The 25,032-nt window shown below is 44.9% G+C and overlaps 1 protein-coding gene across 1 annotated transcript in view; it reads right to left on the bottom strand.

The window, feature by feature from the left end:
- Window positions 1-25,032, bottom strand: part of PHF2 (PHD finger protein 2) — an 81,687-nt gene that overhangs the window by 8,106 nt on the left and 48,549 nt on the right. Inside the window, exons 3-17 of the mRNA XM_057380372.1 lie at window positions 23,005-23,171; window positions 20,650-20,791; window positions 17,526-17,712; window positions 16,760-16,922; window positions 15,428-15,515; window positions 14,768-14,874; window positions 13,710-13,801; window positions 13,236-13,325; window positions 11,646-12,017; window positions 10,752-10,871; window positions 9,683-9,801; window positions 9,165-9,343; window positions 8,890-8,963; window positions 7,579-7,736; window positions 579-853 (exon numbers count right to left, since the gene is read on the bottom strand). Coding sequence (XP_057236355.1) covers window positions 579-853; window positions 7,579-7,736; window positions 8,890-8,963; window positions 9,165-9,343; window positions 9,683-9,801; window positions 10,752-10,871; window positions 11,646-12,017; window positions 13,236-13,325; window positions 13,710-13,801; window positions 14,768-14,874; window positions 15,428-15,515; window positions 16,760-16,922; window positions 17,526-17,712; window positions 20,650-20,791; window positions 23,005-23,171 — 2,333 coding nt within the window. The remainder of the gene's footprint in view (window positions 1-578; window positions 854-7,578; window positions 7,737-8,889; window positions 8,964-9,164; window positions 9,344-9,682; window positions 9,802-10,751; window positions 10,872-11,645; window positions 12,018-13,235; window positions 13,326-13,709; window positions 13,802-14,767; window positions 14,875-15,427; window positions 15,516-16,759; window positions 16,923-17,525; window positions 17,713-20,649; window positions 20,792-23,004; window positions 23,172-25,032) is intronic.

Here is a 25,032-nt window from a genome sequence, read left to right as displayed (position 1 = left end):
TTGAAGGTCCCTTCCAACCCAAACCATTCTTTGATTCCATAGTAACTTTGGCAGCACTGGTGTAGCTGATGCAAATTGCCTTTGTGCCCATTTCTACTGCAGATGCTTTCCTTTTCTGCCAAAYCTCAAAACACTGTACCCCTTTTCCATACACAAACTCAACTCCTCRCTCCTCTCAGCTGGAGGTTTAATTGCCATTGTGCAGACAAGGACATTGTTGTCACAAGCAGCAGTACCTGACCCACATTTCTAGGACAGCCCCTTTGTGTCTCCACAGCCCCTGTGTGTCCCTGCAGCACCTGTGTGTCCCTGCAGCCCCTGTGTGTCCCTGCAGCCCCTGTGTGTCCCCACAGCCCCTGTGTGTCCCTGCAGCCCACCATGTGTCCCTGTGTGTCCCCGTGTCCCTGTGTGTCCCTGCAGCCCACCATGTGTCCCCACAGTCCCTGTGTGTCCCTGCAGTCCCTGTGTGTCCCTGCAGCCCCACGTGTGTCCCTGCAGCACCTGTGTGTCCCTACAGTCCCTGTGTGTCCCTGTGTGTCCCTGCAGCCCCAGCACACGCTGTGCTCCCCTCCACTCACCGTAATCTGAGTCCTTGAAGCAGGCATCCAGGTGGTCCTGCTCCTCATCGTAATCCTCAATGTCGATGCTGTTCTTTGTGCTTTTCTTCAGTAGCCGCTTCCCAGTGTTTTTGTTGCCACTGCTACCACTTTTTTTTGAGTTTTGTGTGGAGGAGTTGTTCCTGGCCTGATTGGTGCCCCATGAAGTCTGGAGGCAGGACTCTGAGGCCTGGAGGTTTGCCATGGAGAGCATGCCCTGGATGGCTTCCTGCGTGCTGGGGGAGGCGGGCGGCTGGCTGTGGGACATGAGGAGGAACACTCAGTGATTCCAGAAACACCAATCCCTCGCAAACAGCTTACTCCTCTCAKGGCACAGTTGGACCACGAGAGATTCCCTGATTCCTTCCAGTAGCTGGACATCTCACCAGAGCCAGTGGAGAATTTTACAGAGCAGCTGCACCACAGATAGCRCCACAGATGTGGGGGTGATGACCCAGGAGCCAGGGAGCTGTGGGGAAGTCCCTAGGGGCTATCAGTGCTCTGGGCAGGGCTCAGGGAACTTTCCAAAGCCCACAGCACCATTCTCAACAGCTCAGTGTTTCTACTGCCAACTATCACCATCATCATCATCATCATCATCATCATCATCATCATCATCATCATCATCATCATCATCATCATCTGTTAGTATCTATCTACCTACCTATATTTAATAATGTAATTTTTCTATGCTACCAAATCATCTTCCTCATCACCCTCATATTTGAATAGTACAGTGTATAACCCATTCTACCAGCTCCTATGAAGGGAGAGCTCAGGCATCAGCACTGGTGGGGGATGCTGTGGGGGGCTCTGCTCCAAACGACTGGCAAGGTTTTGGCCCCAGTGCATATCATGGACTGCCACCAGTGCATACCAGGAGCTGCTGGAAGAGCCACATGGTGGGGCACAGGGGATTTGAGGGGTATCTGCAGTGCACTGGAACGGTTTTCTTGTGTAGGTGTGGGGTGGATTGATTATGGAGAATACTGGAGGGATATAGATTTCCTTGAGCTTGCTTTTTGTTGTTTTATTGTCAGCTGTCAGCAGGCACAGCACATCTCCTGCACTGCCAGGGCAGGCTGAAGTCCAGCCAGGTGTCATCTCTAACTGCATCTGCACTCAGTGAGGTGGAAAGCTCACTCCCCACCACAGAGATGAMCATGGAAAGATGACAATCTCACCAGAGAACACCAGACCTTAATTCTCACACTGGCGGAGAACATCACCCTCTATTTCCAGAACTCTGGAGTTTGGCAAATAGTGACATGCAAAAGCCCTTGCTGTGGCAATTATATTTGTTACATTTGTTATACATTTGTTATGAAACAGAAGCCACCAACACACAAGAGAATCAACAGCACCATGTCGCTTTCTCCTGCTTAGATTAATCTGGATCTGAATAGAGTAAGGTACAAGACCATAAAGGAAGTTTCTGGGCACTAATGGCATTTATTCATAATCCTGAAAATGAGTTAAGAYTGGTGTTAATTCACAACTCAATGAATAGAAGAACATCAAAAAACTTATTTAGGRAAGAGCCATTTAAAGCCATTCAATATCATGCCTTCTCCTCTGCCTTCTCCCTGGAAAAGGAATATTTTGCACCATCTACAAAGAATTACCATATTTTCTTCCAGTCTTTTCCCTGAACGTTTTTTTCCGAACACTGGGCTCTCAAAACACTGCAAACAGACCATCAAATACTGACCCCTAAATGGGCAAATCAGAGAGGAACTGCCTGAAGCAACACAAGCTTCAACAAATAAATGGTGGGATATGATCAAAACCAGTGGTTCTGAGAGTCAAACACCAACCTGAAAAGGGGAAAATGTCTCAGAGACAGAACTGCACATGGGGTAGAGTGTTTCTGATTAGGGCATGTGCCTGGTGTGCTTCCATCAGSAGTATTTCGGCTTCTAAGCCAAAAAGAATTCAAGCAGACTAAGGAAGCAATTGTGACGCTCTGGAAGAGCCATATCCCCTTTCTGTAGCTTCAGCAATGATTTTTTAAAAACCACATTCATGAAAGTAAACTATCAGCAAGTTTACAATTACGGCTTAAAAAAACATTTAAAGAGAGCTTTGGAGGAGGAACAAAGCAGCCAAAGCTCTTCTGCCTTCGCCCTGTCCCCACAGCCACCTCCAAACAGAGGGTGGCACTGGGGGACACCAGCCCTGCCTCAACCCAGCAGCCTTGATTTCCTGTCCCCAGGTGAACAACTGCAGCTGTGGGGGCACAGAGGGGAAGACACTKTGCCCGAGAGACTGGCAGTGCTTTGTGCCTTTATCTGGCTTGTGTCAGCTCTGGTGGGGCAGCAGSACCAAGGCAGGGACCAATTCCTGTGGTCAGCCCTGCCTGGAATCCTGGGGTCTGTTTTGGGCCCTTCATGACTAGAAGGTCATTGAGGGGCTGGAGCATGTTCAGAGAAGTGACTGAAACTGGGGAAGGGTCTGGAGCACCAAGAGTGTCTGAGGGAGCTGGGGGGCTCAGTCTGGAGAAAAGGAGGCTCAGGGGGCACTGTGGGATCACCCCAGGTGTGCTGAGAGCACCCTGTCCCTGGCACAAGCCAGAACAGGTGGAGCATCTCATTATAATAAATATCTAATAATAAACATTGTGTATATTTAAACAGCATATTTTGTCCCAGAGCATTCTACACAGAATAGCTTCCAAGTACTGACCCACGCTCTGCCCRGTTTTCAATACCTAAGCTCTAGTGAAATTACAAAAGTGCCAATATTGATTTGTTTYCAGTGCTGATTAATATGTCASATAACATTTTCTCTTCTTAAGTCAATACTCAATTTTTTAAAACTATGATAGTGGAAAATGAAGTAATTTTAGTTAAATTCTTGCAACTCTTATCACTGGTGCTAAACACAACATACTGCTTTGCTGTGTWACTTGCTGTAAGATAGAAGATGGAAGACATTTAGAATACTTTCCTCTTGCTTTAGAAAGTCACCTGAGCTGGTGACAGGAACAGTCAGCACTGATGGATTCAGGCTTTGCCTCCTCTTTGAGCTGGGCACAGGAACAAACCCAGCTCCCTGGATCAGGCAGGATATAACACAGGGAACCATCACCTTTGCTCTTCACCACCCATGCTACCACTGTCATCTCTCTCAAGGCTCCAGCCTCTCTAGGCAGATCATCTCCTTCCTTCCAGCAGCTATTACTGAGTCTTCTACCTCTCTCCTCATATTTAGAAACCAAATTTGTAATATTGCAGCAGAATAATACTGATAGAGGGTTGGCTCTGTTGAAATCACAGTTGTATAAAACTATGGAACTCCAATAACTTCAAGTACAAACATAGTGTTTTCTTTCATTTTTGAATCACACCTGGACACAACAAGTAATTTTGCTCCTTTCAAGATCAGATGATGCCCAGCCCTCCAAGCTTTTTCCATATTCCTTTYCAGTTCTTTCAGCCTGTGCCCACATTCACAGCAGTCTTTCTGCAGCAGCTCTGTCCTTCCTTCTCCCTGTCTTGCTGGCACACGTCGCAGCTCTCCAGAGCCATCCAGGTGATGTCATCAAGGCATCTGGGGTGGCGACCTGCTAAGGACCTCCCAGCAYTTTACAGAATAAAGCTTCCCATGATTCAGACAAGGCCATTACCACAGAAAGCCCTGACCTGTTTCCCAAGTGGTTGCTGGGATCCAGCAGCTCCAGCACTGGTCTGACTGGGCATCCATGCCCAGAGCGCCTGTGTGAGAGGAGATTCTGCAGTGCCCACCTGCATGGCCGCTGTGTGCAGTGCCCACAATGCACACACACTTATCTATGAATACTTGCATTCCCTGCCCTTAATCTGCCTTGCAAGCAGAGAAAGATGGGAATTGCTCYTGAGAGTCAGACACGACCACACTGGCATCATGTTGCCACACAGTGTGTTTGCATATCACGTTTCTTCTGTTTTATTTTTAAAATGCACGTTACGGCCATTTAAAAAGCTGAGTGTAATTATGAAATGAAACACAGTAATTACATTTACGAGGGGCTTTTTTCAATCRAGTTCAGCACACACTGCCAAAGAACAGTGTTTATCCCCACTGAAGCACCCCACACGGTGCGTTAACTCAGCCGAGTCAGGTGACATGACCGTGTGTGCGACTTTGATTTCAGAAACCACAAAGTCTTCAAATACCCTGGGTACAGCACCCAGGCTGAGTGGGGAAAGCAAAGGCCTGAATCCTGCTCTATTCTGGCTGTTAACCCCTTGCAGACAGCAAAAGACACCCTAAGCAAGGCAGAGAATTGAATTGTCGAGGACCATTTCAAAAGCAGGCAGTGAGCTGTGCTGTCCACAGAATGGTTAGCAGGGTACACATGGYCAAGGAAGATTGCTTTGAGCCCTTACAATCGTTGACAAATTTTATATTTTATACCAATCTTCCMGGATGGGGAACTTTTTAACCTGGCAACTCTATTACAGCATTAGACACACATTGTTGATATGTCTAATGACCTGCCAAAATATAACTGTAAAATCAACATAAACACTCATCCCACTGTGAGCCATAATGCAGAACGGAAAAGGAATTCACAGGGACACCAAACAGACAAGTGTTAATGTGATTACTTCTTTTCAAGAGCAGGAGCAGAGTTGGGGYCAAATCTGATGAGATCAGGAAAATCCAGAATCACTGACCCAGTTAAGCTCAGACAACAAAAAATATTCAATTTCCCAGGAGCTGCAGTCATGGACACAACTCCCTATGGTCTCCACCTCCACAGGAGGTGGCTCTTTGGTCCACCCCTCCTTGCCAGGGAGGTACAGCTAGAGAGGCACACCAGGACTAAATGGGAATCAGATCTCATCCCTAAAAACAGCAGTCGTGCAAARAGAAGCCCTCTAAGGAGGTGCAGTGATTATGTGCCTTGATTTTAAAATCACTGGCCTTTTCCATCCCCATTAGAGATGAAAAGAGAGCTCAGAGGTGACTCCAGGTGCCCAGCAGAGGCATCTGCCTCAGCTCAGCAGAGAGTTGGGTATTCCTGACTGGGCACTGCAGCCAGCAATGAAATCTGAATGGAGATGCCCAAAGAGCAGAGTGCCCTGCAGAGCTGCCTGGTGTCATGGCACCCTCCACAAAACCAGGCTTTATGGCATCTTTTGATCTCTTGCAGCCATCTGAGACACAATTCTCTAATCAACTGAGAAAGTTGAACCAGAAGATAACTCAGCAGTGTTCCCTCCTTTAGATTTCTGTGCAGCTCTGTCACCACACTGTGACCTYGACAAATTACATGTTCTCTCTCAACATCAAAAACAGTTATCATCAGTTTTTTCTTAAATTTCCCTAATAAAATTTGCTTCTATGGTAACTTTCCCTTGGTAACTTACTCCATATGTTCCACTTTAATCACAAGGCATACACAGCTTTTGGGATTTTCACTTGGGATTTTCAATTTCCAGTCTTTCCCAGCTCCAGTATCTCCCTCTCTGAGGACCCGCTCTAACAGCTCCAATGTGCAGGCTGCACCTTGCTTGGGTCATACACTGCCAGCACCCAGAGAGGGCACAGCACCCCAGGGTGGGGGTGAAGGACAGCACCAGGCTCTGCCCAGTCCATTCTCAACCCTCAGGCCACTCATACAGCTATTTCTACCTTCTCCACGGCTTCTGGGACTTTGTATGGAGAAAGCAGGGAGGAGAAGAGAATGATGTTGTTGGTTCCAGCAGCCAGTATGCAAACCCAACACATCCTTCTTGCCTGGGAAAGGTGGTTTTCAGAGGGAAGATGCAACTGGTTTATTAAAGAGCCAAACAAGAGCAACCTTCCCCAAGTTTCACATAATTTCCCACATCAGACATGTTACCCTCACTTCTCAGACGATTTCTCCTTTGTTTGCACAAATTTAGAGCTCAGAAACTTCTGCCAGCAGCTCCCCAACAGCTCAAAGTTYCCAAAAGTGCCAAGGCTGTGGTTTYTGGGGARCCTTGGGAGGTGTTTGGGTGAACAGATGGGGAACAAACCACTGCTTTGAGGCTGCAGCAGCAAAGATCTCCTCATCAGCAGATGATAGAGCATGGGGCATATAATGCAGCAGCTCAGGCCTGAGGTACAATTCTGTGCATGGAAGTCATAACCCAGCTGAGGTTCCCAAAAGCCCTTCCTGGGAACTTGTTGCCAAGGTTTTAGTTAGGCAGGACACTTCCTTGTTTGACCAGTTCCACTGACTTCTCTCCAAACTGATTRCCTAATTCTCTGCTAAAGGTTTGAGATCAGCTCTGGGCTGTGAAGGGTGGACTCAGTGACCCCCACACCTGGACTGAGATGGACCCAGACAGCCCAAACTGTGCATGTTCCCCATTTCTTCCCACTATGCACTTTGGATCACTGAAGGATCTAGTGCTGTACCTTATCACCCATATCCCAAAATACCCAGTGACAGTTTCCACGTTCACCTACAGTGATTCCACTAAGTCCAGGCACACATTTCCATTTCAGGCATRGAAGTACCCATGACAGAGTTTGCTTTTTTTCCCCAAGCCTTATTTTTTGGTGGGAAGAAGAATGATAATCAGAGATGGAAGGGAGGGCAGACAGTTTCCTATATCCTTCTTTCAAATACTTGGCATTTCTGGCACCTTAGAATGCATTATGGGAGAAAAGCTGGCCATTTAAATTATTTTATTACAATCTCACTACATTAAAAACCATAATTGCCCCCCTCAAGCTGCAGTTTCTGAGAACTGAATTCTCTCCTCCTTTTGAATGATTCATCTTTTACAGCGTTATTGCTAAAGATGATATTCGGCATCTACAAATGCAAAACCTTCTATTTGGTCAAATTATACCACCAAAACACTTCCTCCCTCTCCCTCCAGACCACACAATAAAGGAAGAGTTTGCTTACTGGAGAAAAAACAGTTACCAAGCTGCAAAATCCATTCTCACTCAGACACAACCACAAAAGAGCAATTTTGYTCCCAGGTAAGAGGGAAAAGCATCCCTTGGTGCGTACCTGTTGGTGTTATACTCTAAACCCCCAACTTCCTTGCTTGCCTGCAAAAGATCAAGAATTCCTGCTGAACTTCCACTCTCTTTCTTTACTTTGGAATTGCGTCCCGGCTTTGCCTCAGTGTCAATGTGAAGCAAATCTTCGTCTGATGAGTCCTCGCTCTGCARAAACAAGGAAAGGGCTCAAAAAGAYGGAAACTCACTGAGCTTGTCCACAAGAACAGCATTCCTGCAGCCTGCTGTTCTCCAAAGACACAGGCCTAGCCTTGGAATGTGCTTGCTTTAAACAAAAAAAAAAAAAAGAACAAAACCAGGTACATGGTAAAAATCAATTCCCTGCCGCCTGTAGGCATGGTAGAGTTTTCTTTCCCCGTAGACAGCTTTGAGATCTGCTCCTGCTCATGGGATCAAATCCCTGGAACAATGGTRTTTCCAGGAGCTGTGCTGCCTCCCCAGCCCTCGCTCCTGCTCTGACCCATCCAGGCAAGGAAGAGGCACAAGTGTGCATCCTGCAGGACTGCTAATGCACACAATCAGACATGGGACAGAGCCCCTGCTGCCACCCCCACTGAAGGACACTGGGAAGGTCACACACAGGAATGGGACAGTGTCATGTGAGCCCATGGACAGAGCTGCCACCTCTGCCCACCTCTCTGGGGCTGGGATTTCTGTGCACTGCACTCTGGTGTCCAATAAAATACATTTTTCCCCGTCCTGCCCTGCTTCCAGGCTGTTACACTTGGAATACAGCCTGCTATCCCCAGGGATTCCCTCTTCATGCTCCTGCATGGGGAGGCACCACCAGCCCCACACCTCAGGCACTGACTCAGACAAAGAGGTCAGCACTCCCCCTGAATATCCCAGAGACAAACCAGGGGGAAAATAATTCCTTAGGACTTAGGGCCAAATATGCTGGTCATCTTTAGTCCTGTCTTAACTATTCTGTTTTTTCTGACTTATTCAGGCATTATGATATGAATTTSTATTAACCACAGTTGGGCAAAATGTGTAATTTTGGAGCCATTTCATTTCCAGGACTGAGCTTCAGTGCTAGCACAGAGCACAGTTCCACCTGGGCTGAAGTTACACGTCCTGCAGCTGAGCTGCACCCAGGCTCAGACACAGCAGGGACTGGGCTGGGCTCGCCTGGGTCAGGAGTGTTCTGGATYTTGGCCCATAAGGGGCAGAGAGAGACTCTGCCAAATGACAGAAAACAAACACTTCATTTGCTACATCACAGGAATAGAATCACAGAATGGTTTGGGTTGGAGAGGACCTTAAAGAGCCTCACGTTGCAGGTGCAATAACATCATACCTTGTATGGTACCGACTCCACCTTTGGCTTCTTGACAGGAGTGTGCTGCAGGGTGTCCTTCTTATTCGATAAAACTGAATAAACAAAAACAAACAAACAGTCATGAGTTTTTCCCTTCAAAAACCAGTGCTCCTATTCCACTTACATTCGACTGACAGGTAAGACACAGCTTTATTTTAAATCACATGGATTTTAAAGACTATGTTGATTGTTTTACACAATCACCATGTAAGACTTTGTTAAGCTGATAAAGACGAACCAGGACATATCCTTACAGGGCAGCTCTCTTTTTGCAGTGTTTTTCTTCCTTCTGATTGGAAACTCATCAATTTTTAGTTCACCATCATCTGACACATATTCATATTCATCCCGTATGGGTTTGGCTTTTTCCTCTTTAAAATTCTGCAGTGACCCAAACACGCTGGTATTCAGATGGGTTTTGACACCCTTTGAACTGAAAAAAAAAAAAAAAAATTACAAATCAGTAGCAAAACTCAGAGTAGAAAGCAGCTTGTGACTTGACAGGCTGTGAGTATCTCTATGCAGAAGTCACAATCAAATTGAATATTTTCAGGGGTGCCAAAGCAATTCAAATAGTTTTACAAACACATTTCTGAACCTAAGATTTACATCTCAAAACAGGATTCTGACTAGAGCACTAGAAGTTTTTGTGGTAGGGTACTTTCTACATTGACCAATATGGCAGATTTTCATCTTTTTCTATAAAAAAATACAAGTAATGACCTTTCAATGTCCTTGTTAAGTTGATGTGTATTGTCATATTTTCACTTACCCAAGCAACTTCTTATTAGAGAAAGAGAAGGTGAATTTGTTGTCCTTATTTCCTGATAAAGGTGTCTTTTCTGACTTATGTTCCTCTTCCATTTTTAGAAGTGAATCAGGTTTACTGTTCTGAAAGGCAAAAGACCAAAACAAAAGAAATAATTCAGTTAAATGAGTCATTTATATTTCAGCTTCCCAGGTATCCTCAGGATCTGTTCATCTTTAGGCAGGCAGAAATAGAATCCCAGAATCCCAAAATTATTTGAATTGGAAGGGACTCAAAGCCCAAACAGTGCCATCCCCTGCCACGGCAGGGACACTTTCCACTGTCTCAGAGTGCTTCAAGCCCCAATGTCCAGCCTGGCCTTGGACACTGCCAGGGATCCAGGGRCAGCCACAGCTTCTCTGGCCACCCTGACCATTTCAATATATCTCAGTATTTCTTCCCCATATCCAAGTAAGCTACCCCAAATACAGCAAGTAACAGAGGATTTTTAACAGAATTTGTTTGCACCTTTCACAGTAGAAGTTCACGATGAACAGCGATTTCATTGTTAAATTTCCCTTCTTAAAAACCCTTTTAAGTTTTCCCTGCAGACAAAATGTTATATTCCATGAATGGATTTCCCTCATCCTGCATTGGCCTTCAAAAAAGGCAAGCTTTTAATCCATGGGGCATAATACAGATTTCATTSACTTTAGTTTTATGTCACTAAAACTAGTTCTTGACTATTAGCTATYAGTTACTTATTGTTTAGTTATTGATTTCTCATTATTTATTGATTTCAGACTTAGAGAATTAGGACTGTCACAGCAAGGATCACAAAAGGGATCAACACTGAACCATTTGTTAACAGTTTGGTGTCAACATGGATAAGATGGACCAATCAGCACTTGCTTTGAAAAATCCATCCACCCCCTCTTCCTTTATCAGGGATTAATTGATTATTTTCTGTTTAGTTTTCTTTTCTTTGGGAACTGAAACTTAGTGTTTTGCTCTATCTGCTTTAGGCAGAGCCATAAACAATTCTCTACCTTTGGCCTATCACTGTGTGGCAGAATTTAACAGGAGGCATTACCTTATATTTCCATTTTGCTTCTGTTTTGCTTTTATTTTGCTCTCGAACTTCAAATTTCTCCACCTCATTCTGCTTGCTCACAAATTCCTTATTGGGAACACTTAAAACATTCTTCGCAGCCTATGAAAAAAGTCAGGAAAAAGCCCTCTTAATGAGGATGGAGTGCTGGCATGTCAGAAACACAGGCTTTATCTGGAAAATAACATGATATGTTTTTGAAAACTCCTATTTATTCCTTTTGAACCCCAAATTGAGATTTAAATTTTGCTCCTTCAGRGTCAGCAGAAGAGCAGCTGCACTTCTCCTTGATGCACCTGCACTGTCCTGTCCCTATCTGTCACCTCATGACAGGTTTCACAAACTGCACAYGAACTGTGAGAAGTTCAGAAGCATTTTAGAAGAGATTTATGGATATTTCTTCACAAACAGCATACAACCATTCCTCTGTCAGTGCCTTGGTGGATCCTGGCCCCTACTGAAATCAGTAGCAAAATTCATGCTGAATTAAAGGGCATCAGAATTACAGGACATCAAACAGAAACTTGTCCTACATGGGCAAAAGTGGACGAAAATTATTTTTCTATTTTTAATCACTCATTCTAGAGCAACATCTCRAGCAAATTAGATACTTTAGAAAGAAGTTCTTTCATCACTGACACATTTTGACATCAGTGGGTTTCTGGGAGACTCCACATCAATGAATGACCAAGCAAACAGCCAAATCAAATCCAGCAGCTGGGCAAAAGAAAGGCAATGAGCCAGCAGCAGCAAACCTTTCATTTGCTCCTGCAGAGCCAGGGTTTCACAGTGGGTTGCACATGTTACCTTTTTGCATGAGATTTAAGGAGTGATTTTATCTCTCTGAGAAGAGGGAGAGATTAAAACATGACCCACCTTCCCCTTCTTTGGCGTTTCGATCTTGGTCAGAGCCTCCTTGGTGTGTGCCTCCAGCAAGTCCAGGTTGGGGATGGCTGGTGGTGGGCTCTCCTTCACCTTCTTTCCTTTCTTTTTGCCTTCTCCCTTCACTTTCGGTGTTTTGGGCGGTTTGGGGGGCTTGGGGGGCTTGGGAGGCTTCAGGGGTTTGGATGGCTTGAGTTGTTTGGGGGTTTTCACAGTTTTGGGAGTCTTTTTTTTAGGGAGCTTTTCTACAGGTGGGGGCGGCGCCGTGGCTTGGACRGGCGATGGAGCCTCCTCTTTGTCCACAGGACAGAGCTCCTCGGCGCTGGCGTTGGCACTGGGCTCGGCTTTGCTGGCTTTTGAGGCATTCTGTGGTTTGGCACAGAACAGAAGGTGTTCAGGCATCTCTGGCCCATGTGTGACATTCACCTGTACCCTCCAGCAGATGGGGAAAAAAACCCAAATACCCCAAAATTGATGGAGGGCAATCCACAGCACAGGTCGGTCTGACTGAGGGATGAAAATCCCATCAGAGGCCACAGTAACATTCTGCTCAGCAATGCCCACCCCCACTTCCCACCCTCACACTCCTCCAGTCTGGCCTGGAGTGACTCCAGAAGCTTGGTAGGGAATGTAACACTCACTGGGTTGTACCATCACGTGGGACTGTGAAATGGTCTGTCCACAGAAACAGATGGACAAAATGAACAGTCTTCTGCTTAAAATGCTGATCAGCTTGARCAAAAACCCTTTCCATTTAATTCTGATGTGATAAATATAGCAGGATCACATTTCATGCCCTCAGGAAAAATTAGCAGTAAAATAGCTGCCCAATTAAAACTARCATTGACTAATTAAAAAGAAATTATTTTCTGCTTAACTTGCTGTTCTGACAATCAGAAAACTTAAATACTACATCAAAGAGGATCAAAGCACAAGAGATTTCAGTTTTGAGGTCTTTGGTTGCAGTCAGAAACAGGATGGAATGCAGCACAATGTCCTCTTCAAGGAACTGAACCAGCTGTTGTCACTTCTGCTGTCACACATCCCCACCGAGGGGGATATGGTACCACACTCAGTGGATGATACTTCCATGMAACCTCCTTTTTGTGAGGGTTTGGGATTTGTTGGGTCTTTTTGGAGGGTGTTATAATTATTATCTCATTTGCTATAATTACAGYCCCCCAAAGCCAGCCCAGGGCAAGGCTTCCCATCAGGACAATGTAAAGGATCACAGCTCCAGGCTCAGCCYRAGTCATGGACATCAGGAAAAGGAGATGTCACATGGGGAGTTGTGGCCACAACATTCTGTGAGGCAGGGAGCAGCTGAAGTGRCAGACAAAATGAGGATGGAGAGAGGAGAGTGACCAGTCCAGCCAGGGCAAGGAAAGATTGATGCAGGACAGGCACAGCATAGAGCTAAGGAGAAAGCCAAGAGGAGCCCGGAACATGTGAGCTAGTCACAGACAAGTCCTAAGCAGAGTTCTTTTAATGAATAGAATGGAAAAAAGAGATTAATTTATTTCAAGACAACCATTTTATATCCTAGACCCCCAATATAGTAAATATTATTTAAAAAGCACAAACCTCACTTAATCTTATTTCTTTGGCAAGGTCCTTGATAAGTTGTGCTGGTTTGAAGTTTTCTGGTAGTTCATCTTCATGCTCTGCTAAAGCCTAAAACACAATAAAGCCAGACTGCTGTTTCAGTGCGTGTTTTCTTCAAAATAGGAAAACACCCTCTTAAAGTGACTTGTACATATAAATCAATCCTGATTGCATTAGACGTKCAAATAAGAAAAAAACAAAACTATTTTCCCCTTTTCTGGATGTTATTGTAATCAGTTGTGCCTAGAGAACAACAAAGTCAATCATGTTTTTTCACATATTATTGCATTTTCACAACTGCAACAWCACTTTACTCACCCCCAGTTGTCCCAATTCCTTCACTTTGTCATTTTAGAATTGCATATTTTGCAATGGAGATGTTATCKGTTCCAGAAGTTCCTCTCTGCTCCAGCAACTGACAAACAGAATATTAATCCAGGCTGCTTCTCCTACCTGTTTTTTAGTCCACGACCTGAAAGCACCATTGAGAATCTTTGCCCCTTGAAGGAGATGAGCAGGAGGTTGTTGTCCAGTTTTATGCAGACCTAAGCAAAGAGAAAACCACTGATAGCTACAGTTGTTTACAGAAAGTCTTCAATTTGAAAATTGTAACTGGGAAAGCTGAAATTAACTCTTGGAGAGTTGGTCCCCACAAATGAATCCCTACTACAACCTGATGGCAATAAACAGTATTTTCCCTGTGTCCCAAATCCAGCTGAACCTTCCCACATGCTGCTCCTGTCAGTTATTGCCACACTGGCAATGCTCTGGCTTCCCTGCAGTCCCATTCCCAAGTCAGCTTCCACAGGCACTCATCACAGCCATCAGTGGTTCTCTGATTCTGCCTCAATTCTGAAAAAGCACCTTGTGGATTAGACCCATTGTTCTCCTTATAGAAGGCTCTGATGGGTGTCTCTGGACACGTTTTATAGCAGAGGAAATAGAGGCAAAGGGCGAAGCAAGGCCAAATCTGTAAAGAACATTCACACATGGATGCTTGGATCAAATCTGCAGGAATCAGATTTGGAAGCGTTTGAACTTCACAGAAAACTTGGCCTGAATTCCCAGAGCTGCCTCTGGCCCCAGGTCTGATGCCCCATGGCCTCTGTAGGTGGCAGCTGCCCTCGTACCCAGCCGGGATCCCGGGATAGAGGGAGTGCTGTGCCCTGGCTCACAGAGCCTACAGCTCACGGGGTTAAACAGGGAATGACCCAGACCAAGCCAACTCTAAACTAACATGGACTTGAAGAATCATTAWATAAAGCAGTTTAACCCTTCCCCCAGGCACAGGTAAGAGGGACAGCTCGAGTCCTCCCCAGAGCACAGGATGTGCAGGGCAAGCTGGGCCACAGCAGCACGTTCTGCTGCTATGCTCAAAGCCATTTTCAAACACTAATAAGACCAATTCTGGCCACCAGTTCACCATTTACATGGACATCAACATCAGTTCAGGGTAGTGTCCTCAACCCCAAAGCTAAGCCATCAAGGTTGGCAAGGAAATGCAGTTTTACCTTTGAATTTCTCGAGTAGGTGCTTCCCCATGTACCAACACGCYGTTTCAAAGTTTGGAAACTGGGTCAGGCTAACGATTTTCAATCGCCTTTCTACTTCATATGCCCTGTAAGACAAAGCCCCAGGAACCTGAGCACAGCAGAGCACAAGTGTGTCACTAAAGCCCAGGGTCATTTTGCAGCACGTCCCCTCTTTGCCCTGCTGCCAAGCAGGCTGGTGTCAGGCCACAAGCAAAATACAACAGCACCAGTGAGAAACTGAGATACTGGAAAATTGATGTACAGGCGTAGAATAGTTTTATTGCAYTATTGACCAGATCAGTAAAGAAGTGCCCTTATTGTCCTACACTGGGTAAAGACCCTGTTGGGCAGCTGGGGCTGAAGCAGCAGGGAATGACAGGGGCAGGGTAAAACTCCTGGCAGTTTGTAACAGCYCTTCCTGCAGGATGCAGAACAGCAATCCAGGCCCTTCAGATATGCCCCTGTGCATCGTGCAACAGGTCTGAGGATAGCTCAGGATAATTCAACACAGAGGACAAAGGTGGGTGAACTATCCAAAAYTGCCCAAGAGCTGCACTAATGTTACTGTCAATGATTCATTATTGATGATCTATTTAAAATTGAGCCTCTACACAACTTAAGATTTCAAAGACAGATTACCTCATCTGCATTTCCACGCTTAGACTGTGTAGAAAATGTCCTGCAAAGGCCAGGCAGTCTACTGGTGTTAGAGTTGCATAAATCCAACCTAAAAGAGAAAGAGAAGAGTCCTCAAGACAGAAGCTCGAATGTCAGTACCACAGACTTTCATCCCAACGTGGCGTCTAAATTTCACTGAGCAACTTCCAYCCAGACACCTACACAGCCTTCAGCCCAGCCCCAGAAACACACACACCTCGAACAAAGCTGCCTCTGACCCCTTCTTTTTTTGCTGCATAATGGCAGCTGCTTTCCTGTCTCCACAAAAGCCTGTAACAGCTCCTGACATGTTTTATCACTGTGTCAGAATCAGGTGCTTCCCAAACATGCATTTTCATACAAAAATCTACTCRAGTTAGGGAATCTCCATAAATTGCTCTGTGTTTGTTCCACCATCTGCTCCACAGATAGTCATAAGAGAAACATCTACTCTCCTCTTCTTACACTCAAGGTGAAATTCAAGTGTGTAATTGGTGCAAGATCTACTCACACACAGAAAAATGTCACTCCTTAGCTGCTGCCTCCTGAGCACGGGCCCCAGTTACTATCACTGCCTGCACTCACATTAAGGCTCAGCAGGGCTCTGCATCATTGAAATGCATGCAGAGGGAGAGAAGGTCCCTGTCCCAGTTTCAACAGGGAACAGGGAGGGCTGGAAACAGCAATGCAAATGAGGGAGGTGAAGGAGATGGGTTGGAGCAGAACTGTGTTCACTTTAAGCCCTGTACTATTTTCTGATTAACCCTCTACTCCTGATGGAGATCCCCCCAGACCAAGAAAAAAAAACCCACCATCCCTAATATCCAGTGAAAGCCTGAGTCTATCAAGTAACCCATAAAAATCTGTGACACCAAGGTCTTCAGCCTCCTGTGCAACAATAAATGCATGTTCACACTCGTGCAGGCACCTGTARCTCCTGAGTGTCACAGGGACAAGGATTTGGGGGTGCCATGGACAGAATGTCAATTCATTCAATGTAAATTGTCTGTTAGATGTCAGAAAGCACCAAATRTCATGGTGGATACAGAAAGAGAACTCATGAGTTACTTCAATCCAGCTAAACCATGAGTGGAACACTCTACCTATTGGTTTTATTTTWAAAAGGCTGCTAAATTATAATAGAAAGCAGTAAAAGTTCTGATTTATTTTGTTTATAAGCACATGAAATTAAACTTCTACTGAGAATTTGACTTCATAGTTTGTCAGAGAAAGTTGTCTAATCCCATACCTCTGGTATTTTGGATGGGCTACTCTAAAAGGACCAGGAAAGCCCTCCAGCCCCAGCTTGCTCACCTGATGGGATGAAGAGTGTCTGGCCTTGCTTAACGGTGCATTTGTAACATTTATCTACTTGGTCTGCAAAAAACATCTCACTGTGGTTTGCTGCTGACTGCCAGCGTTCATACAGAGAAATATTTGCAGAGGCTGGTTTGATGAGATAAAAGATCTTTTCTCCCTGAATTAGAAAATATAAAATTAGCAATGAGAAGCCAAACCAAACAACGGCGCACTGGCACACACACACACACACACACACACAGGCACACAGACACACAAATATTTCCCTAAATATACATGCAACATGATGTATTTTGGCAGTATTTAAATAAAATTTTATATTTTTTTTTAGTAAATAAAATTAATTAGTCCGTTTTGTACAGAAAGGCTGAAATAATTAAATCACAGCTGACCACATCTGCTCAGATTTGTGGGAGTGATGGTACAAAAGGTTTACAGTGTCAGGTTCCATCACACTGCWAAAACAGGACACAGGTATCTTTAAGGCCTAGGGTGATGTATGTGCAGCAGGCACTAAACAAATATTAAATTCCTAATAGAGAGAAAATACACAGAGGACTTCCGTGCTCCAAGTGCTTCCTCCCTCAGGAGACCCTGGCACTGYTGGGAGTGCACCCACTTAGAGTAGTTAAGGCTCAGACACAACAGGACAACAGCGAAGAAAAACCTGAGAGTTGAATTTKGGAGAGAATTTTATGATGGTTTCTGTGTGTAAAAGGTAGTTTGTTACTTTACACACCCAAAAGCCAAGTCCCCTCACCTTCAGCACGTGGTACCAGGCAGAAGCCCCGCCAGAGTCTATGTGGAAGTCGGTGTAGCTGTCCTTCACGCAGATCAGGCAGTACTTGGTCACTTTGGGTTTAGCCAGCAGAGCATCATCAGGCCAATAATTTTCCACCCAGGACAGTTTCTTAACGATATCAGGAGGCTCCACAAAGCTGGACATCCTTAGGGAGAGGATGGAGAACAGACAAGCAGCTTTTTAACACAGAGCACWGGGATCCCAGTACCACAAGAGGAGAGTGTGACTAATACTTGCATGGCAAACTGAAGCAGATCCTCTTGTGGCAATGGAACTGCTCTTTATTCAGAAAATTGGGAAAAACTGTTTAYAGACAGAGATTTAAGGGCTTTTAAGTGTGATGATTTAGTAACAATCCTTTGCYGTCTTTCAGCAGCATCATCTACCATCAAATATCTGCTGTTTGTAGTTTTGCAGCCCCTGTCCCTTGCTACACAGGCTCAAATATCAACACAGTTGCTATCACAGTCACCTTCCCAGCCCCCTTCAGAAGACAAAATGAAATGTATGCACTTGGACATAAATCACCTGGTAAACCTTAAAAATTAGCATGGTCAGCTTAATATTAATAATCCAAGTGACAATAATATTAATGTATATGGATAAATAAGTCTTGATCTAACTGATCTGATCTGAAAATCAGTGATCTTATTTAGATTGACTAAATTACATTAAAAGCTCAGAAGAATGAAAATGTCTAATTTGGGTTAATAATGTGAATATATTTAAAATACAAGCTATATAATATATATTTCTATAATGAATATGAATGCATCTATTTATTTACATTAATCACCTGCTCTTACTGGATATGTATCCAAAAATTATACAAATTGTCTTMATTCTCATTGAGCATATGTTCCTATTAATTTATTTATATCATTCATATCTTATGTTTTTATCAAATATGTAACATATACTATAATCATATCTCTGACAATGTGACATGACAACCAGGTATTAAGTGTTTCTTTCCAGAATGTGCTAAATTTGAGATTCATTCGTCCACAATTCAGGCTGATAATGCAGGAGGTGAAGATTTACTGCTCAAGACTCTAAAATACGCCATCAGTAAGAGTATCTGCACTTCAAACCAATATTAAATGCTCCCACGTGTCATTTGTGCTCAGTGTCAAGCCCTGATGACAATAGCTCCATTTCCATGGCAGGGAAGATGGAGCTGTGCATTCAATTAAACTGTCACTGTCTGTGCTAAGAAATAAAATATTTGCTATTAATGTCTAGATTAGCAGTGCATGAATGACAGATCCAGCAGTCCTTCAGGAAAAAAGACATCCTGTTATTTGGGGATAATGGCAGAAAGCTGAAAAAATCTCTGCTGAAGATCCTGGTGGTCTCTAAAGGCTGTAAGGAGTAGAGCTGCTCTCTGCAGCAATGGGTGTGCACCAGTAAATCCCAGCCACWGGGATCAGGGGAATGGCTGAGAAAAATGAGCCTGTCATTATCCACCAGCCTTCTTATTCCAGCCTTCTTGCTGAAGCAGAATGCTCCCCCAGCAACCACTCTTTGTTTTCTGCTGACATTCATTATCCCCTGGGTGTGTGTTCGTATGTAAAGGGATCTTTTCCTTCTTTAGAGGCTGCCTCAGCTGCCTCAGAGARCAGCAGGGCCTGGAAAAACAACCTGGCCAGCTTTGGATGTTGATGTCCTAGAGATGGCCGTGGCACTGCTGGAAGGACAGCATGGCTCAGGTACAGCAGCACAGACACAGAGCGCCAGGCAGTGACCTCAGCTAACCAAGGGACCACTGAATGCTTTGGGCTGGAAGTGACCTCAAGGATCATCTCATTCCCATTTAGTCTATCGGCAGGGACAACTTCCATTGTCCCAACCTGGCCTTGGACACTCCCAGGGATCCAGAGGCAGCCGTAGCTGCTCTGGGCACCCAATGCCAGGGCACACCCCCACCCTCCCCGCCCCCAATCAAGGAATTTCTTCCCAATATCCAATCCCTCTGATCTGCACCATCACTCCCTGCCCATTGGGAAGTCAGCTACACCCTTATCCTGAATTCAGACACTTCACATGTTACATGACAAAGGCACTGAAACAGAACTATAACATGCTATAGGATTACAAAATTATAACAAAATTCCAAAGTTATTCTCCTCCAAGGACACCCAGTGACATATTACATTACACCCAAAGCCACACTCATGCTTAACTCACTTTCTGCTACTCTGCCTGGCAGATTTTAGTGAGCAATGCATGAGGCACTCACACCAAGCAGGATGCTCACTGCTGCACAACACACTTCAAAAGGAATGTGGTGAGGAGATCGACATCTCCTTAAGCTGGAAGAAGGGCTGGTGTTGCCTTACATCCCTTCCCATCTCACCAGAAAAACCACACAGAACATCAAAAATAAAGGCCCCCTGTATCCATGTTGTCCCACACAGAGAATTATCACATGTCTGTGGTCACCCTGTCCTCCCAGTTCTGCTGTTAACAGTGTTGATCATATTGCACCCTAAGATCACACTTGGAACATCGGACATTGTGCTCCCTCAGGACAAGGCAGAGAASCAACTCCCTGCTGGAGCATCAAGTCATCTCTGAGCATCCAGCTGCACTGGGTGAGGGGTGCCTGTGCTACAGGAGCTGGAATAAAACTGGGATGGCCCAAATGCCCTGYGCTGCCCCGTGCCTGCAGATGGCACCCAGGGCGAGCTCCCAGCGCTGCTGCTCTGTTCTGGGCCCCCGGAGGGCAAAGGGCACCTTCACCCCGTTCTATGTGTGGATGATGCAGAGGAGGGTCAGAGAAACCAGAGGGTGCTATCCCATGGTTGAACAACATTCCCTAAAGAGGGAAGCATTTGGGAAGGCAGAGGCTGAACCCGGCCATGTAACCCAGATGCAATRTGGGATTCAGTAATTTAAAATTATAATTTATATACAATTCTATGTAAGTAATATTAATAYAAATAAAAAATAAATACATGAAAGAATATATACACCTATATTATTATATAGAAATATGTTCAATACAAAATAAATCAAATACAAATTATAAATCAAAATAAATCTGTAATAATTACTGTGCAGCAGGCTGGACCCTTACCTGGTGTCAGAGAACTCCAGGTTTGTGACATTTAAAACTCTTTTCCTGTTTGTGCTGTAGTAGTAATCCACAAATTCCTTGAGTTTCATCTTGCAATCTTTCTGCTTGGTGACATCGGTGACATCAACGCTCCTCTCCGGTCCTGCACGTGGATTCAGTGAAACAAAGAGGTTGATGGGCAGCCTGCCTTGCCCCCTTTTCTATGYTTGGGGGTAAGTTAACACATGAGAAATATCTCAATCTTCTGATTTTCTGACTTTTCCACCCCTTRTATCTCCCTGTTGCTTATGGATGTACCCACAGAGACATACACGCATGAAAGACATGTATATACATAAATACCCATAAAATGGTGCTTTTGCAGTCATGTCCCTGACATCATTGTCTGTGTAGTTTTTATCTTTAAAGGATGAATGTTATTTTGGATCTATTAATTTCATTATGGATTTTACTTGTTGGGTGAAAATTAAATGTCAATACCTGTGCACACACAGACTAAGCCCTATATTATAAAAGCCCTGTGATTGCAGACAGGGTGTAATTCTGTACCATCACAATATTACTGTTACAATACGGTACAAGTGCGATATCTTCTTCAACTGCTTCTTCAGAATTCTAATTTCTCTTATGCTCTATTTTAAATTTTTAAACATTTATAATCAAGGAGGAGTTTTGCAGGAAAATAAATCTATTTTTTGCCAGCATATTTCAGGCATCCCACCAAAAAATTGACTTTTTGTTATTTTACCCAAAATGACACCTATCAAAAATCCRTCCCCTCTGTATGAAGGTACAAGGATGATTGCTAATTCTTACACATCTCCTCTGACAGATCTTGTTGGATCCAAATCTTTGGTGTTAATACTAAGAGCATTAGCCAGTTAGTGGAATTTTACTGGRCAGAGAAGAACATGGAGAAAGGCARAACTATATGAAGACATTCAGATATTTTTCCACATTAGCAGGGGAAAATCAATTTATTTTTCACGAAATGCCAGTACATAAAAATGTCTTTGGCAGCCTTGTTTGTGGTGGCTTGTTCTTTGCTACTTCAGGCTTTTTCTGGAAGACATTCCAGGTCCCAGGCAATAAATCCCTGCCTGGGAAATCCCACTTAAGTGAACAGATCCCACAGAGGTTGGACCAGTGCAGATTTGTGCCCTTCCCTCAAATCTGGTGCCAGCTCAGATTACACAAGCCATGCTTAGCTCCAGCTTTGTACCAACAGCCCTGTTGGAGGGGTGGAGGATTTTGGCTGGAGGCTCAGAGGACGCTGGCAGRTGAGAGCCCAAGGAGCACCTCGGGTGTATGAGAACATCTGGTCAGCACAGCAGGTGGGCATGGGAGCTTTCCTCCATAGGAGCAGGGGGATGGCACTGGAAGGGGCTGCCCAGGGCAGGGGTGGAGCCCCCATCCCTGGAGGCATTTCAAAGCTGTGTAGATGTGGCACTTGGGGACGTGGGTTAGTGGCAGGCTTGGCAGTGCTGGGGAACAGTTGGACTTGATGATCTTACAGGTTTTGCCAACTGAACGGTTCTGTGATATCATGATTCTCCTTTAGTCACAGTCATCTCACTGCAGATCCAGCAGTCCAGTCATGAGTAGTGGTGGCTGGTGATGGCCCCCTCCCATCAGGGAATGGGAATGTCTGGGTGAGGGGGTGCAGGAGAAGGTGCTGAGCACACCATGGAAGGGGAGACAGGGCCCATGGAACACAGATGGTCTCCCTGGAGCTGCAGTCCATGGCTCCGAAGGGATGCTGCCTTGCCAGGAGATTGGAAGGAGAAGGGAAGGAAGGACAGAGAATGAGGGAACAAGAGACAAGACACCTGATAAAGGAAGAAAGATCTGAAAACAAGTGACTTTGGAGCTCTTCCATGGCTTCTGGCCAAAGCCTGCCTTCCCAGGCGGGATGAGGTGGTGACTGCAGGAAGAAGCGCACAACGCCCTGCCCAGGGTGGGGCAGGAGGGTGCCAAGGGAGCCCAAGTGCCCACAGCACTGAAAAGAGCTCTCACTGACCCCAKGGGCTGCCTGGGCAGAGCTGCAGTGCAGCCAGCCCTCCAACACAAACAGAGCTGGCAGTAAGCAATGGAGTTCTGGCCTGGGAAAGCCATTCCTCGATATTCTTTGACTGTTGCTGCCGGTGCAGAGCTAAGGAGAGCAGGGCAGGCTGCTGCACTAACAGGAGGGACTTCACTGATAACTCCAAACTCCCCTACATCACAAACACTGAAGCCAGCACAGCTCATGGCACAGACAATATTATAAAATGCATTTTACAATCTTTTGCACAACTAATGATTATTTTGAAGAAGCTGCTGAGCTCCAGTGCTGCCTGCTGGCCAGGTACCCACCAACGTAGTTCTCGACGTCACTGACATAGAAGGTGGGTGCAGGCACAGAGAGACCCAGGCCATCCTTCTTGGGGACCAGGATGGGCTCTGCAAAGCCCTTCTCCTCCAAATACTCYGCTGTCAGCTGGCTGCCTGGCACTTTCACCACGATGTCTTCAGCACTGCAAAAGCAAACACAGATTCAGTGGTGAGGGTGAGGGGCTTCCATGCTGAGTTTGGAATGGTCTACATTTGCAGCTGAAAGGGAGACACCATGAAAAAGGAATTATATTAGATTAGGTCCATAAGCCAAAACCCCATCTATTGCAAAGCACAAAGGGCACAATAAAATCATGCAATATCAATCACTCAAGCCTCATGCCCAACTACTGGGAAGTCCTAAAACAACAGCTTACAGCACAAGGCTGTTTTCCTCACCTGTAGGACCAGTTGAGCTACCACTGATCARTGTTAAAGGAATGTGTTAAATGTTTCACTCTAAAGAAGGTAAGATTCAAAACCTTACCCAATCTCAAATAAATTGCCCCAGAAATACTTCAAAAATATTTTCAAGTAGTTGAATAAATTTCCCAGGAAATATTCTGCACACCATTTTGAAGTGGCAGGGGCACCTTCCACTATCCCAGGKTGCTCCAGGCCCTGTCCAGCCTGGCCTTGGACACYSCCAGGGATCCAGGAGCAGCCACAGCTTCTCTGGGCACCCTGTGCCAGGGCCTCAACACCATCCCAGGGAAACATCAATTTAATTGTTATAATTGCTTACATCATGTTATCACTGCTACTCTCAAGACTGCAGCACTATTTTGGTATTAAACATTTTAGGATAGAATGACATGAATTATATTTTTTTGCCTTTTTGCTCTCTTCAGTGTTCCTTTTGACCTGACACCCCATCCAAGGCACTCAGTGGGGCTGTCATTCCCTGGCATGTGCTGGCAGTCAGCAATGACACTTCTGGTCCCAGACCCCCTTTGCCCCCAGCATAGTCCAGTGACAAGTGCTGCTCTGGGACATATGCACAGCTCATTCATTTCCTTCAGAGGAGAACRTTCCTGCACAAGACTTTGTGTCAGAGGCCCAGATCTTGTAGGCATTACTTTGTGCTACAGATCCTTCTGTCTCAGGAGCTTTCAYTTGGCAGCAGGATTTTCTTATGCATGCTTTAATGAGAAACAAAGAGAAAAAATGGGGGGAGGCTGTAGTATTTATAACAATTTTGGAGTGACTAAGAGATATTGTATGTGTGACTGCAGTCTCAGAGGCCACCTGAGGTTACTGAAATCAGTATGCCTGGGCCATAAATCTTTTCCTAAATGAGCTGTGCAACCTGTCAAATTAAAAAAAAAAAAAAAAAAAAAAAAAAAAAAAAAAAAAGGTAAACAGCTAGGACAAAAGTCTTGCTGGCCCAAATAAAAATACTGGGTCCTGAGCTCAGCAAAACACATCAGTAAAAGCTGCAAAACACTTTCCAGAAATATTTTCAGTTTTTTCCTTAKACAGTCTAAGACTAATATTTTAAATTAAATGTGAAATTAAATTCCCATTAAAAGGAAGAAGTTTTGTGTTTACTTTGCCAGTCTCCAAGGATTCTTCTAAAATAATTAGTTATTAATTATTAAGGATTTATTTGGCTACAGTCCACATTAAAGAGCCAAAAGAAAATGATCACTGGCAAATGGCTGTGGAGCCATTGCCCCAGCGAGAGAGCCTTTGTCACTCAGCAACCGAGATCATCATTGCTCTGTCCAAGATGGAGACAGACTTCAGCAAAGTTATTAGAATTTTGAGAAGTGGAGAATTCTATGCAATGACTGGTTCAGTTCCATATGCAACTGGATGCTCGAGGGACCAAACACACCCTGGTTCAGCCTGGAGAAGAAGGGGCTCTGGGGAAACCTTAGAGCCACTTTTCGTGCCTAAAGAGGGCTTATAGAAAATGGGGAGAGTGACTTTTTACAGGGCCAGATAGTGATAGGACAAGGGAGGAGAGTTTTAAACTAGGAGAGGTTTAGATCAGTTGTTTGGAAC

Source organism: Malurus melanocephalus, unplaced genomic scaffold, assembly GCF_030028575.1.
Source record: "Malurus melanocephalus ecotype Western Australia unplaced genomic scaffold, MMel_1.1 scaffold_450, whole genome shotgun sequence".
NCBI lineage: Eukaryota > Metazoa > Chordata > Aves > Passeriformes > Maluridae > Malurus > Malurus melanocephalus.
The sequence above is the reverse complement of the archived record's forward strand: the minus strand, read 5'-3'. Positions and strand labels throughout refer to the sequence as shown.